The sequence below is a fragment of the Apostichopus japonicus genome, chromosome 15 (assembly GCF_037975245.1).
Source record: "Apostichopus japonicus isolate 1M-3 chromosome 15, ASM3797524v1, whole genome shotgun sequence".
Lineage (NCBI taxonomy): Eukaryota > Metazoa > Echinodermata > Holothuroidea > Aspidochirotida > Stichopodidae > Apostichopus > Apostichopus japonicus.
Genome location: NC_092575.1, coordinates 5,932,501 through 5,956,920, shown reverse-complemented (window position 1 = coordinate 5,956,920; position 24,420 = coordinate 5,932,501). Strand labels below are relative to the sequence as shown.

Here is a 24,420-nt window from a genome sequence, read left to right as displayed (position 1 = left end):
TTTAGCCTTTGACCCTGTATTGTTTTGTGGACTTATAAGTAAGAACATACTTGTACATGATAATGTGCAATCGATTGGTTAGTATCCAACAAAAATAAGAAAGAAAAAAAAATATGTAACAGGTTGGATTATATTCATGTCAGTCTTAAACACATCATTAAACTAACTCTTCGTTTGACAAACATTAAAGAAAGTATGAAAGAACAGGGAAAACTGATAGTCTCTTTAAAATTAGAAAACAAAGAAACAAGAGAAAAAAAAATAGAAGGAAAAAAGAAAAGAGCTCACTAAGCTGATTGCACTAGACTGTTAACATGAAATACCTTCACCCGATGCTGGAATCAACAAAAATACTTTTAAAAAAAAATTAAAAAAAAGAGAGAAATAGAGAGAACAAAAAGAGATGAAAGCTACATAAAATGTTTATGACGTCATTCACACAATTGCATGGCAAATCTTTGCTATATATACATATTAATGACGTCATTCAAGAATTCGTCGATTTCATTCAACGGAATATAACCAATCAGGTTTTAGTATTTGGCTGCCATTTATATTAGGCCTATTATTATTATTATGATTATTAAAAAACACATTTTTCGTTGTCATCTATGTTACAATTTACAAACTTCACCCGCAAAGCTACCATGGTGGCCTCTTTCAAAAAAAAAAAAAAAAGCCCAGCAGCTTTTTGTCCAAGTTTTTGTATTTTGTACTAAAGCTATTCGTAAAAGTCATTTTATCGAATTAAATGTCTACTCATTTTTCCTCCCTATACATTTTTGCATGATTCGCATAACATGTTCGTTCATATTGGTTTCTTCATTTTCGTCACTATTCATGATGAAAACAGATGTATAAACTTCTTTTTTCACATGTTTTTTTTTGCTAACCAGCAATCCAAGCTAAATAAAGGTAAACCTATTGACAATTCCATGATCTTCGTTTTTCTTTTTATTCTTCAATGTTTGAAAGAAAAAAACATATATGCTAACTCCTACACTGGTGGAACTTATACTGTATACTTTACATATGATTTCATTTCCATTTATATGTCAATTTTGTTTCTTATCAAACACGGCCTTTTGTCCATTTCCTTCATATTCCAACAGCAAAGAAAACATTTGTTTTCATTCAATCGTTTTAGACACTTAATGTTGTCAGCAAATTCTCACAACTAACACTGGGCTGTATAGATCACGTCAATTATACTGCTATAATAAAGGTCCCTTAGTTTTAAGAACTGTTTTAATTTTTTAATTTGTAACTGTTTTTAAAACAAATAACACAAGTGATGATGAACCGCCATGATTCATATTTATAACATCATTCTTATAAAGAAGATTACAAAATATAGTATTTTGTTAATTTATCATTGACATTTTAAAGGTCTCATAAGAATTTTTTATTTCAGTTTTTTTTCTCTTCTTCTTCAACCAAACGTTTTTGTGACAAACATTCGCGGCAAGTTCACAAATACACTTCAATCTTTTTGTTCGATTCTGATCCCATAAAGTCAGACGGTGAATTAAATATATAATTTTGATCCTCATTTGACTGGGGGAACATATCAATATACGACCATTAAGTAGATAAAAACACTAACTTTATATATGTTACGAATGTTAACCCCCACCGCCTCCCACCCCCCCCCCCCCACACACATACATTTTCGTGGCAGCAATAAAGTTCTCTAAATCTATCTGTACGTATTAAATATTTTGGGATACTGATCAAAACGGAAATATGTGGTATGGTGAATTGGTTTTTTATTCTTATGCAAATAATTTTTTCTCTTCAAATCGTGCAGTTTATATAATGTATGAATCGACTACCAAACTGAACGTACCTCAGTGAACATTACTTTTCTAAAATAAAAACATGTTATGTATGGTAGTCGAGTACGGACCGCGGACCTCTTATAACTCCCTGCTTGAACCATATTTGCATTTGCCATTAACCATTAGTGCAAAAAAGTACAAAAAAGATGAATACAATTAAAAGAAAACTAGATTGGAAAAGAAAACCAAAATAATATGTCTGTTTTGCTGTCTCCCAAGTATACACTGCGTTAACTTTATCCATACATGATTCCAATTTCAGTCAAGATAAACATTAGATTATCTACAATGTGATGAAACTGTGACGTCACGTCCACTGAGGGGTCCGCAAGTTTACCCATTGGCAAGCGAGATGTTACAAAAAATGAACGAAACCAACACTATTAGGAGAACATCTCTCCATTGGAACACAATAGTGATCTTGGTTCTATAGTCATTTGAAGACGTGATTTCTGTTATCATAGAATAACAATGGAGGCTCGGGTCAGTGTCGTCCGATGTATCGTCTATTGGAAGGGTGGGTTAGATTATCAGGTAATGATTTTCTCGTCTGTGAGAACCTCTCACAAAATGAAGTATTGATTGGTTAGGTCTTTTAGTGATCATTACATAAAGTGTCTATGCTTATTACACTAAGCTACGAGGTAATGAACTTGTTTCTGCTCTGTGAGACATCGCACAACTTAAAAAAGTATTGATGTGTTAGGTCAAGTTATACTGACTATATAAACACAGAATGACTATGTCTATAGGAGAAATGAATATCTCTGTGCAGACTGGACGATCAGAGAGTATGGTGGTGTCTTGTCTGTGAGACTTCCCTCAAGCTGAAAATATTGATGGTTTAGGTCTCATTCCAATCCTTTCTCAGAACGACTATCCCGTTTATCAGACCAGACGTTGAGACGATATTAACATGTTTCTGGTCTGCGAGTTTTTCTCTCAGCTGGAGTATAAGCGATAGTTTAGGTCTCAATATCTGCAAACTGCATGACACTAAATAGAATGACCATCAGACTCGACTAATGAGACTATAAGACCTACTTTCTGGTCTGCAACATGTCTCTCAGCTGGTACGATGGTATAGTCTCTATACCTCATACCGGGAATTTAACGGAATGGCCGTGCGATGGGAATGAATTCGTCATCATGTGAACGTTCATGTTAACGCCCATTGCGTCGGAACTGTTAATGTGATGTCCACTGTGGTGTAAAAACTGCGCGGATGGGTGCATTGGCATTGTGTTGCAACCTGGAAAGGAACTCTGTTGCGTGAATGGGTACCTAGACTGGCTTGCCTGGTGGGACCCATGGTGCATGTGGCCACCTGTCGTGTAATGGTAGCTGCTCGTCGCGGAGGTGTATCCATGGCAACCAATGTCTGAGGCACCTGACAAGTACATATTGGAAGAGACTGGCGACTGGAGCATTCCTTGATTCGCGCCAGTCATGGGAGACATAAGTCGAGAATTTTGGTAACTCTGCGGGCCCAGGTCTCCGTCTTTGGCCATTTGGGCCACGGCTAATGCAGTGGCAGGTTGGACTTCTGTGATATTGTTTCCCTCGGTCAAACCATTATCAGGCGGGTAACATGGCGTTAGTTCATCAACTACTCCTGCAGTGTTGGCCGAACTTGTGGAAGTGAAATCTCTCATGCGACTGTTACAGGAGTCTACGTCACCATCGACATCTAGGGAATTGCCCGGATCGTTATTGATCCTTCTGTGTTTGCTATGTGAGGGCGCACTTTCAGTGGCATCTGATTTTGATATTGTTGGTTTGATGTCCTGTAATTCGGTATGGTCAGGATCCATATTCTCCATGTTATAATGCGACTCGGACATATTGTTATTATTGTTTCCTGTGTTGTGATTGGCGGATGATGGTTTGGTGTCGTGTAACGAGTCGTTTGAATCTTTCGTCGAAATCTCTGCTTTTTCACTGGTTTCTCCTTGATCGAGTTCGTCAACATCTGTTCAGGAAGAGATGAAGAAAACGACGTTATTTTGGTCAGGAAAAAAAACCTCTCATTTTCGTAAAAAAAATAAAATAAAAAAAAATAATTACAGGTAACATCATCAATGAAGAAATATAATTTTAGAAACGAATGACGTATAAATAAGGTATTATATTAATACACATGCACCCTTCGGCCACGTATAACTGCTTATTTAAAATAAAAAATGGAATATTGACCATTGCACGTAGTATAAAGGCGGTCGTGCTTTTGCGCATGCAAAGATCAACCGAAAATAAAGTCCCCACGGAGTTTGTGAAAAAAGTTAGAAACTTTGATGGACATCAACTCCGACGCAAATGGTTGAACTATAAGCCCAAATAAGGAAATTAGAATTCTGGGATACGGTTAACTAATCGCAAAACAGAGACACAAGAACCGACTCTTGAGGCAGAAGTGAGTCTTTTATTTCTTTTCAGGCAAAAGGAGATCCAGAGAGAACTGACAATGTGATCGCCCTTCAGTTAAAGTTGGAGAGAGATAAAGAGTTGACAAGGGTTCCCAGAGAGACGTGCCTGCCCCTCTAACAAGCCTCACCTCGCGATACTATTTGGCATTTGAAGTAACAATCAGTAATTTTTTGATTTCCTTACATTATGGATAATTAATGAGATACTGTTCTCTAAGGGAAAATATCATATCGCACTAAACAGCGTCTTTATTGACAACCTGCCCACGTGACCACGTGTGACGTCACTATTCGCTTGATAGATTTCAGTACAGTTGAAGCTAAAAACAGCATCGGGTATTTATTACTTTTATTTTATTTTATTTATTCTTCTTCTTCTTTAAGCCGAGGACCCCCTCCCCCTCCCTCCCTCCTCCAAGAAAAATAAATGTTCGTAATGCAACAGATATAAGGTTTTAATAAACTATAAAGGGAACATATACTGAGAGATTTCGAGAACTTCGAGTATGATCCAGCATTATAAGTGTCTGACATTTAATGTGGGAATTAGAAGGTGTTTACAGTAAATGAGACACATCGTATTGTTCTAAAGTAATGGTGCTTCGTATTTCAGTATTGGGATTTCACTTCCGAAATATGTTATTGTTTTACTTTGTCCTTCCTGTAATATTATGCTCACATATGTTGTCTCATTAAAGCAAGTATCTGATGACATCAAATGACTTTGAGCTTCCCAAAAAACCAACAGAATTATTATATGGAAATTTTGCATCCACGTTTGATATCTGTCTCATGCGCGCTTCAAAGATACAGGTTTCCTCTACTCGAAATGGAGCATGCGTATTGTCAATTATGATATACCAGCACTATTGTTCTTCTTGAGGTATTGTTTCAACAACCGTTGTCTCACTATTGTTCTTCTTGAGGTATTGTTTAAATAACCGTTGTCACAATATTGTTCTTCTTGAGGTATCGTTTAAATAACCATTGTCCCACTATTTTTTTTTCTTGAGGTATTGTTTAAATGACCGTTGTCTCATTATTGTTCTTCTGTGGGTATTGTTTTAACAACCGTTGTCTCACTATTGTTCTTCTCGAGGTATTGTTTAAACAATTGTTGTCTCACATTCATAAATGCAACATGTACTATACTAACCAAACTGTCCAGAAGGATGTTTACAGCTATAATTCATTTCCTTTCAAACTTTCCACATTACCAGCGCAATAACTAGTGCGTGTTGCATGTTGAATAATGAATACGGAATTGTGTATCTCATCTAAAGGAAGTGCTTTTGCTTTACAAGCCCTAGCCAATGTTTACTCGTATTTCACTTCCTGATACCGGCGATAATTGTACAAAACATGTTAATCATCGAATAGAGGGAGCTATTTCGATAACCAGAGCAACATTTAGTTCCATTCATTATGACGACTGCACGTATACAGCCCTGCGCCACGCAGTAGAAATTATATAGCAACTCAAAATCTGTAGGCTACGGCGTCCAGTGTATTTCTATATTGTGTAAGGGGAAATTGAAAAATATTCACTTTCCACAACAGATACACATTTACAACAAATTGCTCTTGATTGTAACTAAACTGAAACCGGATGAATGCATTGAACAATTTCGTTATCAAATTTATGGCACATTTGATGGTTCAATTTGGTTTTCATTCGTTATACCGTATATACGGTAATCATCCACTCGAGCACGGTAAGCACGCATGGATATATAAGTTCCACCCATGCTTGCTCCCACACGAATGAAATCATATCTGGTACTTAATCATCATCATCATCTCTAGCTCTGATCTTATCCTTAAGGTCACCGTGGCCTCTTTTAAAGGCACCGGTGGGATGGTCAAACTCTGAGCCACTAGGTAAACTCCACGCCCTCTCCGATGACGTCATTGGCAGTTGTGTGCAATATGGCACATCAAGGCTTCGATGACAGATCTTAGGATTTTTATGCCTTCTGTAACTGACATAGTTGTCGATAAATTCGCCCGAAGGCTCACTTATTCCATGCACGAACTGTTTGTTCATGTATGTGCATACGATAACACAGCAAAGAGGCCAGGTTTTTTTTTTTTTTTGGGTAGCTCCTGTCAAATTGTTCCCAAGCTTTGGTAATGACATTGTTTCCATTACTCGATAGTAGAGGAAATACTTTCTTCTAACGAAAAAAAAAAAACTGAGAGTGGCATTTCCATGGGAAAATGATGAGTAAAAGAAAAGTATCGAAGCTGGGACTCGCGAGAATACTATTTCCATGTTAATGCTGAGGTTGGTAAATTACACGCGGGTCGGTATGTATGGCGAAGCTCGGGGGTGATAAAACATTAATATCTCCGTTAATATTCAATAACTCCCGAGACCACGCTGGGTACAGCCGACCCGTCAAGGTTTGCCTGCGACGTGTCGCTTGATCAAACACGCGTAAAGTGTGGAAAATTGAAGTCCAACATGCTAAAATACTTATGAAAAGTGAGATTTTCCTCGGAAAATTGGAAGGGAATTGAAAACGAACCCCGTGAAACGCTATGTACGCTGAGTTTAAAAACGTTTTAAGGGCGCTCGGGGAATTAGCCGAGTCAGTAGCAATTAATGGTCACTGGTGCGTAATGTTGGAATTCTACGACAAAAGCAAGATACGTTATATATACCGAGGGAAAGAATCTTGAGTAAGATGGAATGAATAGATGCAGAGAGATACACCAAGAGTCTCGGTCTTTGAACTGCCTGCTGCCTCTACCTTGTCCTTCCGTAACAAACTACTTTATCATTATCCTCTTATAACCAAAATCTAATTTGAGCTTAATCATATATATATTAACTATATATCGCTGAATAGTATCAACAACGTCGAAGTATAAAAGTGTATACAAAGATAACGGTCTCATTAAATTATGCGTCTTTATTAAATTCATAAAAAAAAAAATTACAAAAAAATGAAAAGAAAAAATGTTATTGGTTAGTCTATATTATTGACATAAATTTTACCTCTTTTTTGACCAGCTAAATATCAATATTTTTTTTATAGATTTTGTTTTCAATCTTACAAATGTGGTTACTATAGTCATATTTGAGCCAAATTCTTGAGCACAGGAATCTCATTTGAAAGTGTTTACTTATGCAGTTCGATAAAAAATTAAAAGGTTTAATTTGTTGTTGTTATGATATTCACTAGATTGATTGGTTAATTACGACTTCATTACTGGACACATGATGGAAGCTAAGAGTGAGGTGGTGTTCCATGGCCTAGCTACGGGTCTGAACTTGCTGACATATCTGGTGAGGATGTGGTGACTATTTCAGTTGACCAGTGCAGGCTGAGACTAAACCGTGATGTTTTGACGTCACCTATATTCAAAATGTAGTCACAGGATATGACAAATGACCAATGTTCCATAGGGAGGTATATATGCACCCTCACTACACCTTTCACTGTGGATACACTAGGTCATGGGTAGCTTAGTAATTGACAAGTGAGTATACGACTTCTGTGGTGTAATTTGTATGACCAGAGAGTAGGCTAATATACATAAGCCATGTATCAATGCTTTTAGTACTGACCTGTATTTTCAACAAAGTACATAACTTTATCTGCCTCAACCTCTGTTTTAAAGGTCTTACCTCACCCGATCCGCTCCCTTAGTCTCATTCCCCCTCCCCCTCCTCCTCCCCCTCAAAAAAATTAAATGAAATAAATATACAGAAAGTAACTATCATAGTGTTACACTGTCAAGTTGTGTTTTTGGTTTTAATGTTAACCTTTCTCTGTGCATGGCTATATAGCAACATAACTTTATATAGGTTTCACCATATACTATCGAACTTTACACGTAATATAAACTATATAAATATTTATTTAAGATTAAGCAATTATCATTAACTGTTTTTCTTTACTTAAAAATCATTTACAACAAAAGACTTACATCATATATAAAGATAAAAATAAAAATGAAATGATATAACTCAATTCTGTTTTTTTTTTATTAATATCACGTATTGATTCTAGTATAACGATAAGTATCATCTGCGAAAAATGCCACATTAACAACAAATATAACACTTTCGAGCCAGACTAGGTGAATAATTATGAAATGATACATTAATAATTAGTAATACTGATCAGGTACTTTCCGCATGAAATCATTTCCTAATTGAGCCAAAGTTTTCTCCTAATCCAAATGAATATTTGCCGAACGATGTGCCCCTCCAACCATTTTAAGTAACATATACGCTCAACGGAGATTACTTTACAATTTTACCTCAAGTGTGAAGACGTCTGACTTCCCAGAAGAATTTGTTTATATTCTGCAGTCGAGACTTTTTTAACTAGAATGCTGTGATTCGCTATTGGTTGCAACTATTATTATAGAGACGTGAAATTTTATGATCTAAAATGGAAGATTGTTGCAACGGTTGCATATCAATGACGTTTTAATTGATTTAATTTATTTCTATTGTAAACGGATAAAAGAAAATCTAATACTAATACTGTTATTATTCCGTCCAGCAGAAAAAAAAGATGAATTCATTGTAGTTCCTACTCCCCCCCCCCCCCTCCCCGCATCCAAATTTGTTTTGAAGTTGATTATTGAAGATGTGGTTGTATATTTAATTTTAATTTTAATTTATTATGTGAACATAATCTTTTATGCGAAGTTTTTTGAATTATTGAATAGGTAGAAGTCCATTAGAATATTGAAAATGGATGTGATTGTCCTATGTGTATGCAATTTTAATTGTATTTATTTCCTGATCGTGCCTGTAGGTTCTCTTCTGAAATATGATTGAATTATCTTATTTTGTTTTTTCCTTCCCGTCTGTCGTCTTTTATTTAAAACATTTTTGCTTTTTTTTTCATCGCGTGTTCCTTACAACACTGACATGGACAACCGTCATGCGGTATGATGTAAACACTATCTATAGTAAACTTACATAATACGTGAGTTGAATTTCGTGGAATTAACTATGTAATTATACACGCTATACGAGCCATTTGCCTCAAATTGGCATTAATCATAAATCATGTTAGTAATATAGCATTCATATTTCTATTTCATTTAAGACACAACTTTTGTGTATTTCTTTATGGCTCTTCATGATCAATCTTTGCGATTAATGTAAAGTTTTTACAAAAAAAAAAATTCCCATTCTCTCTCCGGTGTCATGTAGGTGATAGTGATTTGTAAATGCACGATCAGGAGGGACGACGCATTTCTCTGTTTATGGACGTGTTAGAAACACGATCAAATGCAAGGAAAAGCCATGGAAGAAGGCACTGTTCCATGACAAGAGTTAATTAGGGCGTTTTGGGGGGTTCCCTTAAATTAATTTGTGTAGTGTAATAGCAAGAACTAAAACGAGTTGTATCGAACATTGTACACCGAGTGATAAGTATGTATGCAGTGTAGTTTTACAGTTCATTCATTAGCTGTCTGACCATTTTCATGATTAATGCTTCCTTATACCAATACCCAATTTCCAACCCTCAACTACCATCCCTTCCCCTGCCCATCCCAGTAGGTTTATTCAAAGCACTTAATCATCATATTAGCCTTCATATCTCGAAAATTCTTGATCATATATATATATATATATATATATATATATATATATATATATATATATATATATATATATATATATATATATATATATATATATATATATATATATATATATATATATATATATATATATATATATATATATATATATATATATATACATGAAGCATAAATATCGCTCTTCTTCAGTGCATGATCACCGAAAATATGGAAAGTGGAAAGTGGAAACACTAATTGTACCGGGTAGTGCGATACACTGAACTTGAGAGAAACAATGACTCAGACCCTATAGACTTGTACTTCAGTCGCTTTAACTTCGAGGTGTACAAGTGAGAGAAAAAAGCCAAACAGTCAAACGTCAACCTTTATTCACCGAAATGAACTTATATAAGAAGGAAAACAACTACCCTTTTCAAATAGAAAGAATGAAAAAATACAACAAAACCTGGTACAATAATTAATTTCCAGTATTTTCATATTGTATCCATTTCTATTTGTTTGAAACGACCCATAAGAGTTGTACGTTCTCACTCGGCAGTAGTTCGTGGTTGTAGGTTTTTTTTTCTTGTCAATGCATGACTTATTTCAAGAGAAATAATGAGTTCCTCCCAATTTCTATTTCTCTTTACGTAATCAGCTACTTTATGAATGATTCATTTCTTTTTGTGTTTCTAGGACCCCCGGCGTGTCAGTACGTAGAAGGTAATGATAAATGAAGCACTGAATTATTTATTAGATTTATAAAGAGTATGATGGATGGATGGTTTTAAATTACCAAACCATCCAAGAGAGTTTTAAAAATGGATGAAAGTTCAGAGGTATTAGGAGTTTATGTAAAACGTGGAGAAATTCTCGCTTCGTAGTTTGGTTTTAGCACAACAGAACAAGTGATATGATTGAAGCAGGGGAAGACTGTCTGACATTTTTGTCATGTGCATGTTGACTATTGCAGTGCACGGTATATGCAATGGCTAGCGTACTTCACCGGCTAACTTATATGTGATGTATGCTTACGCACTGCCTATTGAAAACCGTCTACTCCAGGTGCATGGTGGGAAATGACCAAATTTTGTTCTCGTTGTTTAGTTCTCAATTTCCTGTAAACCTGCATGTGATTTCAGTTTATGAAGAGACTTCAATATCACATAAATGACATTCACATCACGTGGTAGTGGTAAAACAATTTATGCAACTACTTATTAAAAAAAACAATGCGAAGGGTATTTAAATAGCCCCCCTCCCCTCCCCCCCAAAAAAAAACATCGATCGATCAGTATCTAATTTTAGACTTACCTTTCTTATCATCGTTGTATTCATCTAGTTTAGAGCATGGTCTCTTTAAGGGATTTATTCTTGCTCCTCTGAAGGCGAAAGGAATAAATGAAACTTGATAAGAATATAAATTAAAACAGTTTTCTGTCAATATACATACATGAAACCAATTGACATGAATTAGGACATGTCACAAAATTTTGTGTCCAGACAAATTTAAAATCATTTTATTGGTAGGATTGGAATTGCATATTACCAAACACTGCCGCTGCAGAGAGTAAAGGCAAATACGTGACGTTTGTTTGTTCATTCTAATTAATATTATTTTTTGGATTCTTGGTGGAGATAAGAAAGGGGCATTGTGGCCCTATTCAAATAGGGAAGTGGACAGTATTCAAAATGGATTTTCGAATTGATATCGTGCTTCGGAGTAGATATTCGGAGAAACAGTGTCACAATGCTTCCCGGTTACTCACCATGAAGAAATAATTTTTTTTTACGGAATACATTAGAGCTCCACCCCTACTTATATCCCCATTAGACTTTAGTGTTATCATATATATGACAAGAAAACATCAGCTCTTTCCATTATCGTTACGAAAGTAAACAATCACAAGGCTACAAGAGAGTCTCGCAAACAGGCATACAACCGACACGTGGCGAGAGACGTTCGGTTGGTCGGTGTTATTTTAGTAAAATAAACAATTTTCAATCAGTTTCATATTCATAATTAAGCAATAAATATGGTTCAATTTGTAAAACACAAAATGTCTTTTTTTTTGTCATTTCTTTTAGCTTTGCCATTTTTGCATATATAAAATATCTTAACTTTGATGAATCTTCTGAGATTTTACGATCCATCATTCTAAGTTTCCTGTTTCCAAGAAAAACTAAAACTTGACATTAAAAACAAAAAAAATAATAATAATATTGTTTTACCTTCTTGCCATTCCATTGTCTCTGAATCCTTTTGCGAAGGGATTATGATCAATTTTCAGCTGAGTTATCTGTAAGCAAAATGAGAGACAGATAATGAAGACGTTAGTGTTTTGCTGTAAACGGCAACATTGAGAATGAATGTTTCAGGAGGTAAAAAAAATCAAGAATTCAATATAATTAGGGGTTGACAAACGACATTGCTTCTATGCTAAACGTAATCATCATCATCATCGTCGTAGTACTCAACCAAAAATAGGCAGAACTATATATTGCAAAGGATGGTTTTAGAAGTCATATAAATGGACCAATATCGCCGCAAAAGATATAAATAAAGACAATTTGCGATGATAATTTAAAACAATAAAATTAAAAATGTAGATTAAGAAATGATAATTTTATTGTTTTTCCCCCTTTTCTATAAAAAAAAAATTGTTAACTCTTTCGATACACACTAGTCTCACAATTACAATGATGTATTAAATTCTTCTTTTGTGTGTTATTTTCATGAAGTTTCCTTCTTTTTACTTCGTTGAGGTCCAATAGTAAATTCGATCTGCATTCTTGATCGCAAGTTCGTTCCGGGCACGAGGCTCCAATTAATATGTTAATTTTGGACGGTCTATATAGTATTGACTAGTATTGGGAATACAACCTATTTGGAGAACGTTTTCTTTCTATTTTTAATCCGCTCCAACTAACCTCTTAATATCTTTTCTTTGCACACGACCCATTCTTTGTAAATCTTTTGAAAGCTACTGTACCGCAAAGATCACAAAAGTATTAATTTCAATTTAATGCTACCCAAGTAAGCCGTGACGTAATTTTATTCAAAGAATCCCTCATCAGTCTGTGTAGGTATCACTCAATAAGCCTTTAATTTGATCTCATTGTTTGATAATACCTGGGTTTCCTGAAATCATTTTAGAATTTGCACTTTACCGTTATCGTGCTACATGACACGGGACGTGAATCTCCCATATGTCGTGTACATATACATGTTTATGTAAGCCTACAGCAAAACAATTCACGTACCATTAAACGCGCCTTATGCATTTGCATAACAAAGGCGCAAATGACGTCGGAGCCCGCCGGAGCACGGTTCAACGAGACTGTTTTTTTGGCGACAACAAAGGCTGATTTCGAGGAGCTAAGCCGAAGATTTGATTGTAAAAATGCAAATGAGCTTGTAAAACTCGCAAAGTAATTGGTGTGCCCATCTATCTATGTCAACGCAAACGCAGAATATGTACACTTAGAATATCATCTCTCTCTCTTTTAGTTATACCAAACTCACGAAGCGTTGATTTTTTACTATGAAATTCAAAGAAAGGATAATATGTATATAATTCGATTCCTGGCTTCCAAAGTACGATTACAATGGGGTTTTTTTTTTATTCAAAGAAATGTCCTCGCGTAACGCTTTGTTTTGTTAATTACTTCTTTTTTTTCCTTTTCTTGTGTTTCTGTTTGTTTTATTTTTTTGGAAGGGGAGGGGAGAGACATTTTCGTCTGACTTTTAAATGACGTCAGGATGCATCGCGGTTCACGTTTCAAAGAGGAAGCGACTAAATTAATTAAAGAAAAAGTTTCAATTTGTCAGCGTCGAGAATATCCTGGACAGGCTAATTAAAGTTAATTAAGGCATAATAATGACTTTTCTAAATAAGCAAAGATTTAAAAAAAGCAACAGTCCAGTGGTCGCGGATATTTTGAAATCAGTTTCAAGTAGTAATAATTAAGGAAGACTACGAAGGAGCGAGTTACAACGCAAATTATCAATCTTAAGTTTGGAAGGCTGTCGTGGTGAAGTTTGTCCCTTTACGGAAACTCTAGTTCATCAGGTTTTGAAAACGAATAAATATCCTATTTAGCAATGGTAGGAGTTATAAACACAGCTTATCGCTAGCCACTGTGTAATAAGAATAATAATAATAATGATGATGATGATGATGATGATGATGATGATGATGATGATGATGATGATGATGATGATGATGATGATGATGATGATGATGATGATGATGATGATGATGATGATGATGATGATGATGATGATGATGATGATGATGATGATGATGACGATGATGACGATGATGATGATGATGATGATGATGATGATGATGATGATGATGATGATGATGATGATGATGATATTGATGATGATGATAATGATGATAATAATTTTAATAATAGTGATGATGATGAAGATGATGATGATAATCATAATAATAATACACACACCTATATATATCTATATGTCAATATAGATATATTATTGATATATATATATTAAGCTATATATATATATATATATAAATAAATAAATATATATATATAGCTATATATATATATATATAAATATATATATATATATAGATGTATATATAGATAAATATATATATAGATACATATTTCAGATAACTTAAGGGTATTAAAAGAAATTTTCCTTAAGTTCAGAGAAAGCGTTAGTTAGCCTAATTTTAGTAATAACTATACAGAGATAACCATAAAAACGTCGGGTTACCTCGCTCAGAAGTGAAAATTTCACATCCTTAGCTGTGAGTTAAAGAACGTGTTAGTGCAGTGACAACCTGATGGTATAACTGCCATCTCGTCAAGAGATAATCGACATATACAACTAGTTTTACATATTTGACTTTCTTTCTTTCTTTTTAAGTCAACACAAAATTTCATAAATATTGTTTCTGCATTAAAACAATCAATGTCATAGTTTTAAAATATATGTTTAATTATAGCGTTTGTAGCTTACTTCAATGTTTCGTCAAGCGATCGATAAGTGATGTAGCTTAAGATACATAGGCTATACATACACTTTATATACATATATATAAGTACTGGTATATTGCTACTTAATTCGTAACGATAGTGTGCTAGAAATTGTATTAGAAAGCTTCCTTTTACTCTTTAATTACTGACAATTGCAGTATGCAAGAGTTCAAAGATGTTACGTAACCAGTTAACGTCTATCGGCCAAAGTGATAGAGAACAACATTTCTAAAACGTAATATGGTTTCATCATCAACCTAACAGTGATTGAACTATAACTAAAAACGTTTTTGTTGAATATAACAACACTATTCAAGTTATAAAGGAAAATTAGAAATCTCAACTTGTTAGAAATAGGACTCAAAGATTTTTACATATGTTATTTCTACTTGTGTTACGTTAATATAGAAATTGCGACAATCATTCCATTAATGCAACAACCTATAGAAACTTGCCTCAAGCCGCAAAATGTATTTTTTCTTATCTTATAAGCAGAAGATGATAATTTGCTTCATGAATAAAATGAAGTATATGGGTATAGCATTGGTTTTAGAGACTACAAAATCACTTGATATTGTAAAATTTTAGGATAATACAATTAATGTGACATATTTTCAAAGCTTTTTGTTACACAAACACTTGAAAACAGTGAAGTTACTACCCAAAAAAGATCCAATTTTATTAGACTCGTTACGTTTTTCTATCTAACTTTTTGTCTGTCCGCTTTGATAATTGGTATACAAATACTTGAAAACAATGAGATTACCGAATATCCAATTTTATTAGACTCTTTTACGTTATTCTATCTCATTTTTGGTCCGTCCGCTTGATGATATCTTACTTAAGAAACAGTCAACTCGGATAATTGAGAAACAAGTGGTTTTGCTAGTAATTCAGTTTTATTACGTCCTTCTTTCGTTGTGCATATATAGATAACGCAGCTTCTCTTTCAAAGGACATATTGCTTAAAGTTGACTGTATCTTCTTCTCTGCTTTTTTTTTTCTTTCTTTTTTATGTTTCCCGGCGAGTGATATATCTCTCTATCAGCAAACGAGGACTTTGTCACGCTCTCTCGCAAGAGGCACGTTCCTATCGAAAACAGTGCACTGTAATGGGCCTTAAAAAACATGGTACTGTTCGAAGAAATGTACTCAAATTCATCGCAAAATGGCCGATAAAAGTCATAAAAAATTAATCGGACAGATTTTATTGATCTGGAGATCAAACATAAATGTTGGAAGAGCCTTCAGAGAAACAAGTTTGTGTATCGGTCGTCACAATTAGCTCGCGGCATTACGCTTAGTGATTCCATTTGTTCCGCTAGCAGTTCTTGTAATTATACTCCAATGTAGCCTATCGTATTGCACGTGATCAACCAGTAGGCGAAGCACGATTTCAAAGCAAATTATAGTTGTTTAAGAGACATGAATTAGACCATAATGATGCTATTTATTTGACGTTGCTACGAGTTTTCGTGACAATTATGAATATAATTTTACACAAACAGCATTCTCTACCAATTTTCAAGAGCGCTTTGAACATATAGACTTTTTGGGGGAGCTAATATAATGCTTGCAATATACTTTTAAAGTAAAGGGAGAAAAAGGTATTCGGGATAAAGAAAGAGAAACTTATGTTAAAACTTGTAACGCTTCTATACATATATGCTTTTGTCTCATTTTAGTTACGAAAATAATACATGACTGAATTAAATTGATACTGTAATATGGTATTAATTGTATCAATAATTATATGTAAAAGCCTTTCAGTTGAGCCCCAATCATATCCTATCAGAAGTCCATATAAGGCAGTAAAAGTCCTACGTATTATTCAATTGGTTCGTTATTCCGCGATGATATCAGTTAACTGCGAGGTTAGGACTTTTAACCTAACAAAGATTTATCGGGCGTATCAGCCTATATGCCGAGTCGTCTTACGCAGTACGTGTGTCCATCTATTCCATGTGGAATTCGGAGTATGCCACTTCCTCAAAGTTCATCAATTTGGAATAAAACGATTCATGAGCAATGTATCAAGTTTTCTTTGGGTTGATTCAGGCCTATTATTAGTGAGTTATGTGACGTAAATTAAAAGGTAATGCAAAGGCTGTGTTCGTTCCGTCAACAGATACTCAAAGCTATAGTACATTAACTACTGGTGCCACCTGTAACACATGTTACCGTGTTACGAACACAAAGTGTAGCCATTACTGATGCACGATTGTGGGACATGAACAGTAGTAATATGTGTTACATGTGGCACCAGTAGTTAATGTACTAGCTATATGTGTTTGAAGTAAAGGAGGTACGGCACCGTTTGATTCCAGTTCACACCTCTCTTTAAATAAACGCCAATTCGTCATGCCGATTACGAAGAAAGGTCCTGTTCGGGTATATCCATAGGCCTATACTTATAGCATAAAACGACTAGATACGACCTCATTTTAGAATCGCGTTTTAAGGAACTCGCCACGCAATGGTTGGTACAGCAACTATACTGTTCATGTCCCACAACCGTGCATCAGTAATTACTACTTTGTGTTCGTAACATGTGTAACTGTAGTTACAGGACATGAACAGTAGTCACTGTACGAGCCATGAGTATCAGGTGGTTCCGTGCACCCTTTTACAAAAGGAAATGATTGTCATTCAAAGCTCAAACACGTATCTTAGTAAACAAGTTAGTTAAAGGTATCTTCGGTATGAAAAGGGTGACACGTTTTAAACTGCGCAGTCAAATCTTTCTTTCTATTTTATTTCGAGAAAAAAAGAAGGAAAAATGAGGGGATCCTAACAAAAGGGAGAATAAAGTTTATTGGTAAACAATCAACGCCCGTGATCTATTGGCCTATCATATGAAAACAAAGCAAAACAAAATTAATGAGCCCGTCAAACAAAGTAGAAAGCAGGGGGAAAAACAACACTCAGCTCGCTTTCCTGTTTCATGATGATAGATCAAGATAATGGTCTGTTTAAATGTTGAGAGAATAGCGACATAATTACACGATAAAATAGAGCAAAAAAAATGAATGATTATTTCCAAAAACGTCACCTGCTTAGCTTTATTTGATGAAGAAAAAGAGAAATTATCCCTGTTTGTTCCTCGTGCACTTTAGTGCGAAATAGGACATTCGCGTGTATAACCCTAATGACTTCGGTAAGTAATTTATTTTGAAGCCTATTCCATAAATAACTTACATTGAAGGAAGGGGAAACATGTCATTTCTGGCGGGTTTGGCGTTCAAAGACAAAAAATATCATGTGTCTGTCTATATATATATATATATATAGGCCTATATATATATATATATATATATATATATATATATATATATATATATATATATATCGCAGCATAGACTGCGGTTGTCCCTTGTACTGAAGGAAGTGGCAGCTTTTTTCCGCCCATTCCCGTCTGATAAATGTTTCCGTCCATTAATATAACAACCGAGATACATTATTTTATATATAGGGACATTGTGCGTGATAAACTTTCAGTTTGTATCAACACTGCATTCACCAAAATAACGATATATGATCAGTATAGTAATATGATCACGTCACGTGACATCATAGTTTTGTTAATTTCAATAGGATTCAAATTGTACAAGTTATTCATTTGAAATATTAATTGTTTGCTTGGGGGGGGGGGGAGGGCGGGGCGTGGAGGAGTGGGTGGGATTTTATCATTTCTCTATATAATATTTCTTATGAAGAAAATATCATTTAAAATTAACTTGCGGAGACGTGACAATACGGGTGATAAGTAGGAGCATTTGTCTTAAGTCACACTAAGTTACTTTTTTCATAGATATTGCTAAAACTAGAATCTTAGAAAAAAGCGTATAGGCGAATGTCACTCGCTCCCAGCTACAAGACGTGGTTCATTGTCCATAGAATATAATGCAACAAATGATTTACCTTTTCGTTCTGGTAGGCTGTGACGGCAATGAAAGTCGTCTCTGGAAAAGCAAATGTGACGAAAGAGTTCCACCTTAGACTAAATACATCATTGGCCTGCACTATGTGAAACCTCGGCTGATATTTGTGCATGGAATTCAAAATAATCTATGGAAAGAGAAAGTGAAATAGAGTTCCATGATTGAGATTATTCCGTTTATTACGTAACTTGTTTGTAACATGTATAGGCCGTTCTGTGTGACAGCAACATTGAAGCACGTCGTAAACCTGAAACGTAGCTCAGTATTTGTGTATATGTAACAAATAAAATGGGTATTCGAATTGATAAACCTGCAAATGACCTGCAATGACCCGCGTGAAACTCTGAGTTACAACTACTAGTGTTCCACTAGTCTCAACATATATTCCGCTCTGTCCCCCGGACATAGAGCACTCTGCGCCAAGATAGACGCCAACCAACCAACTCTGTATATATATATATATATATAGAATGATCAAAGAATGATCATAGAATGATCAAAGAATTTGGTCTTTACATTACAGTTGTTCGTATATATATATATATATATATATATATGTATATATATATCATGTACGCACAAGTGTAATGTAAATACCAAATTCTTAGACCATTCTATATGTCTTTGTTGTGAGGACCAAAGGAATGCCAAACTTAATGACTTGTCGTAACTTTCTTATTTGCGCAGTTATGCTCTATCTCTTTGTAACCCTTATCATGGTTAGAATCGTTAAGCCATTATCATTGATTGTACTACCTCACGATCACTTTTCTATTCTCTGTTCTTTGATTGGATGGGGGTTTAACGGGGAACACTATTACATGTAGTAATCCTCGGTTACCTTGAATGGCTTGGTTTCACTTACAACAGTAACGACTTAACGTATGTCAATCAGCTAGATCGAGTACAGGGTATATTCACCATGACTATAACACAATCAATGAAATCGCCATTTATATCATAACCAATTACTTCAGACTCCATCAATTTTAAATTGAATTTACTCAAAACTATAACTAAAGGTGTGTCTCGCTGAATCAGACCTGGCATGCTCAATTAGTTTTGAATGGTAAGAAGTGAAGTACCTAATACCAGAACGAGCGGGATGCCTATAGAATCACTTAGGCTCTTTGTGTTCTTTGACACCTTTCAAATAACTAAAGTCGATAGAAGGAGGTACCGGGTTTCATTCTTTACCTAACTCGAGAGGGTTTCTGAATCTATTGTTCGTTCATCTTTGTTCTTATAAACCCCTCACTGACAAGGTTTTAACTTTTCCCTTTGTCAGGTTGGTAACTCACTGTCTATCATAACAAAGCCTAAATCTGTTCAATAGTTATGCTATGTTTTGTTTTTTCCAAACTACAGTGATTCAAGGCCAATTTTTGGTTCAGTCCTCTAAAAAATCTTTTGTAAACATATGACAAGTTGAAACGTTTGGGGTACACACATGTTTTATCACCTTGGAAAACGATGTTTCCAAATGAATTGTTACATTGAAAAGAACTGCGCGGCTACAGGTGTCTCTAAAATAAAGGAATTTTGAACCGATGAATAGCAAATGGCGAGAATCGAAAAACAAGGCGCCGTATTGCTGCCGAAGCTTTTCAACGAGCGTGGGAAAGATGAAGCATTTACAGAACTTACAGCCAGACTTTTTTTCTAAACTACAAGTTCAATAACAGGACTTAAATGCCTGCCCTTGGCAAAGAAATCACAAACCGTGGTGTTTCTCAGATAACACCTATTTACCACAATATTCCCCATATTCAAGGTGTCCGGTAAATCGCCAATAGACCATGAATCCTTTTCACGGTAAACTCCTTCCCAAAATAACATTCAAGTGCACACACACACACACGCATATACATATACGCATATATGTATGTATATATATATATACACACACACACACACACACACATATATATATATATATATATATATATATATATATATATTTATCTATATCTATATCTATATATTCAATAATAAACCAAGATCCGCTACAGTGATTTCATTCCACGAATATACGTGTTCATAATAATCTGTAAGTCATTCACTCATTTTTACACGCATACGCATCGGCTTGCCTAAAAAGTGGTGATTCTGTGTACATTCAAAGCAACATGGTGCGATCTCATACCTATTTATAGGCACTCATATATATATAGGCAGAATTACCGTGGGCCAAGCCTTACGGGCTAAGTTATGTGACTACAAGAAGGTTCTGATGGGTTCGTTTTCTGCCCTTGACTGATGCGGGGTCCCAAGTATCATGAAACCGGTCGTGAATGTGAATTTAGTCTGTGTTCATTTTTAAATAATGTAATGTCTGTCACATCACATCACATCCGGTACATTTACATTATTTAACATGGCGAGCAGCCCTCAACTATAGTCGTGGTTAGTTAAAGGTGCTGTGTGAAATAACGTTTGAATTAACATAAAGCACTGCAGTTGTGTTAATGCCGCCGAAAGAGAAAATCCATAAATCTTTCCATGTCATTTAAATTAAGGATAATAACTAAATAAACGGCATACCGTTACTTTTACAGTATTTATAGATCACGTGACCTATTGTTTTACCCTCACCAGCTGGCGAAGCTTGTCACGCATCTCCGTCGGATTTTAGGTGATGTTTTCCCGCCTTTTCGGACTAACACGTCTCAGTACTGTTGCAAATTGTAGCAGTTGTAACTGAAGTGTTGTAATTTACAGAATAAAGCATACTTTGTTGGTTTTGTACTGATGAATCAAAATTATTCGTGTTTAAGTAGTTACCTCAACTCTTTGATGAAATCTAAATAGCTGCGTAAATTAAAGATGAAAAGCTTTCGCGTAGGCCTAAATCGCATTGTCAACATTGCAAAGGATGTTTTCTCTTTCCGACAGTGGCACTATCCATAAGTTATTGTATTATTGTATGCTTAGTCAATACGCCATGTATCTGACTAAGCGTACCTCATCATGTTCGACATTCGTTATTTAAAAGGATTCAATTTTTATTCATATAAAAGCGATACAAAGAATTCAACGTGTTGTATTCCATCGGGCAGATTATAAAGTTATGAACATACTAATCAAACCAATTGCTCAGAATAGACTCTCGTTAAAGCTTCCAAATCTAATAAATGTTAACACATTTTTCTGTTGTTCTCTTGCAGTTTATCTAATTTGAAAGTTTATCATAACAGAATTTCAGTACTACTGTTGGCCTACGCAATTTTAAAATTGTCAACCTGTAAAGTTATGTTATTTCAGGAATGCCAAACTTTCGGATAATAAATGAGCCAATTTTGTTCCATTTGGGAAATGTAATGTTTCAAAAGTAAAGTCAAATGTCTGATATTTTATACAATAATTGACGAAAATCGAACTAACCACTACATTTCCCTTGTGCGAGAGAGACGCTCGTTGTGAACAACTCACAAAACAACAAATGAATCTTTGTTTGCATTTTGTGAAATACAATAAAAACTGTTCTTGGTCCCTGCCTAGACAAACGAAAAGTCGAAAAATTATATCACTGAAAGTCAACATTATACTCGTACATTTATTAACGCTTGTTTATTCTTTCCATAGTTTATTTGATTTAAATGAAAAAGTTATAACTAGAAAAGTTTTATATAACATGATGTGACACTAACATTATTATTGGTACCATGGCTTAAGTTTATTCTAAAATATCAGAAATTTCCCAACTTTGAGGGAACAAATTGTTTCACTAATATACCGAGAGTTTAGCGTTCCTTAAATACCATGATCGATATTGTATCGATAAGAATAGTCGATTATTTACTCGTATCTATACATACTATCGTTATAAACACTTGAAGATAACTATACGAGTATTGGCATATATATATATATAAATATATATATATAAATATATATATATATATGTATATATATATATATATATATATATATACATATATATATATATATATATATATATATATATATATATATATATATATATATATATACATATACAACAGTCCAGACGACAAAAAAACGATAAATAGCAAACAAAAGAAAAGGAAGATAAGAACCCACGCATATTATACTGCGGTGTTTGTATAGAAATGATATTAAAAATGGATTTCTTTTCGGTTACCATTGGGTAAGCTAAAAGTAGTTGTATGTTTCCAGCTTTGGATCTACGGATCAGGTGTTATCAAAGCCGAAACAGCTTGGTTTTTCTTTTCTTTTCTTTACTTGTCTTGTCTTATCATACCTCTAAACGCGATAACAGACAAGGAGACGGAAAAGTGTGATCAACCATGCTGTTCTGTTCATGCACACCATAAGCCGATTCACTAACCGTATCTCGGTCTAAGTATTTTCTAAGTAGATTAGGCCGTTATCATCCATACATTCAGGCACTTACCTTACATAACTATGTATCGATAACGAACTCCGGTAAAGAAAGACAAACTTTTTTCTTTTTTTCAGGGTTGTTCTTTCCTTGTTTACTTTTCATTTATTTGTAGGTAATAACTACAAGGGGCGTTCACCCACCATTAGTGTTAATTTTGCATGCTACATTAGCCGATATTGTATTTTCAGCCCATCCTAGTTTATAATTAAACTCCTATCAAGTCCCTTGTTGCCCCCCATCACCATCATTCCCATGATGTTGATTTAGAAGGAGGGGAAGAAAAAACAAGCCAACCCTCGGCAGAGCTTCGCGTGAAGAGAATTCCGAACAAGTGTGTCGTCTGCGCAAGGATAGGGCGTATACGGTTTGATTACTGTTCTTGGCGCGTGTCCGAGCCAATATCTGACACTCCGCGGACACTTAGCGTGGTTAACACGGTAGTTTAGGTTGTTCGGTGGCTCCTGATCTCGGTATTGGCACCGAGGCAACGAGCCATAAAATACTCATGCCGAACCTGAAAAACCTGACGGGATTTCAAATTTGTGATAACAATCATCTGTCAGGTGGACGGATCTGTATGTCTTATTTATTTCTTTTTCTTTAAAATATGTTGTTCTTTCTATCTTAATAGCTTTTTTTTTGCGTTTTCTGAGCGCGCATTGAAATCCCGATAGAAATAGCACATGAGTAGATCATCCTTCGCAATGTGTTTAGCAACCATTAGTACTGCAAAGCTTAGGCTATCATTATGTAAGGAACAGAAATGACATTCAAAACTTATCTGCCAAGATCAAACCAAAATTATGTGCGCAAAACTAAAAACGGTATCTATGTTAAAAACAAAATACAATTTTATCTGAGTTTAAGTATCCCGTTTTGCCATAAAATGTCTTCATTCTTAGTTTTTCGAAAAACGAGATTCTTCTTATCAAACTTAACTATATGTAACCTCTCTCAAGTTTCTCAGCCTGTTTAATCAGAATAAAGGTCTCCGTTTGAAACACAATTTTGAGTAGCCGAAGAAAAATCACAAGAAAGATCAAGACACACAGGCTCCGTATCTCCTACAAGAAAATATCGATCACGTCAGAGAGTAGACTGAGAGAGCAAAGTACATGACTTGAGCGTTTCATTAAATCTCAGCAAATTAAAAGATGCCAATGTAATTTAGGAGGTGTGAAAGAGCAGGTGGAACCCTGTACCACACCCGTATGAAGATATAGTGGCCTTGCGTGCCCCGGCATTTG

General features: G+C 34.9%; 1 protein-coding gene across 1 annotated transcript in view; it reads right to left on the bottom strand.

Annotated features, from left to right (window-relative positions):
- Window positions 1-362: 362 nt before the first annotated feature.
- Window positions 363-24,420, bottom strand: part of LOC139981109 (uncharacterized) — a 51,623-nt gene continuing 27,565 nt past the window's right edge. The window contains exons 4-7 of the mRNA XM_071993290.1: window positions 18,767-18,913; window positions 12,059-12,126; window positions 11,141-11,208; window positions 363-3,813 (exon numbers count right to left, since the gene is read on the bottom strand). Of these exons, the coding sequence (XP_071849391.1) occupies window positions 2,939-3,813; window positions 11,141-11,208; window positions 12,059-12,126; window positions 18,767-18,913 (1,158 nt within the window). The 3' untranslated portion in view covers window positions 363-2,938. The remainder of the gene's footprint in view (window positions 3,814-11,140; window positions 11,209-12,058; window positions 12,127-18,766; window positions 18,914-24,420) is intronic.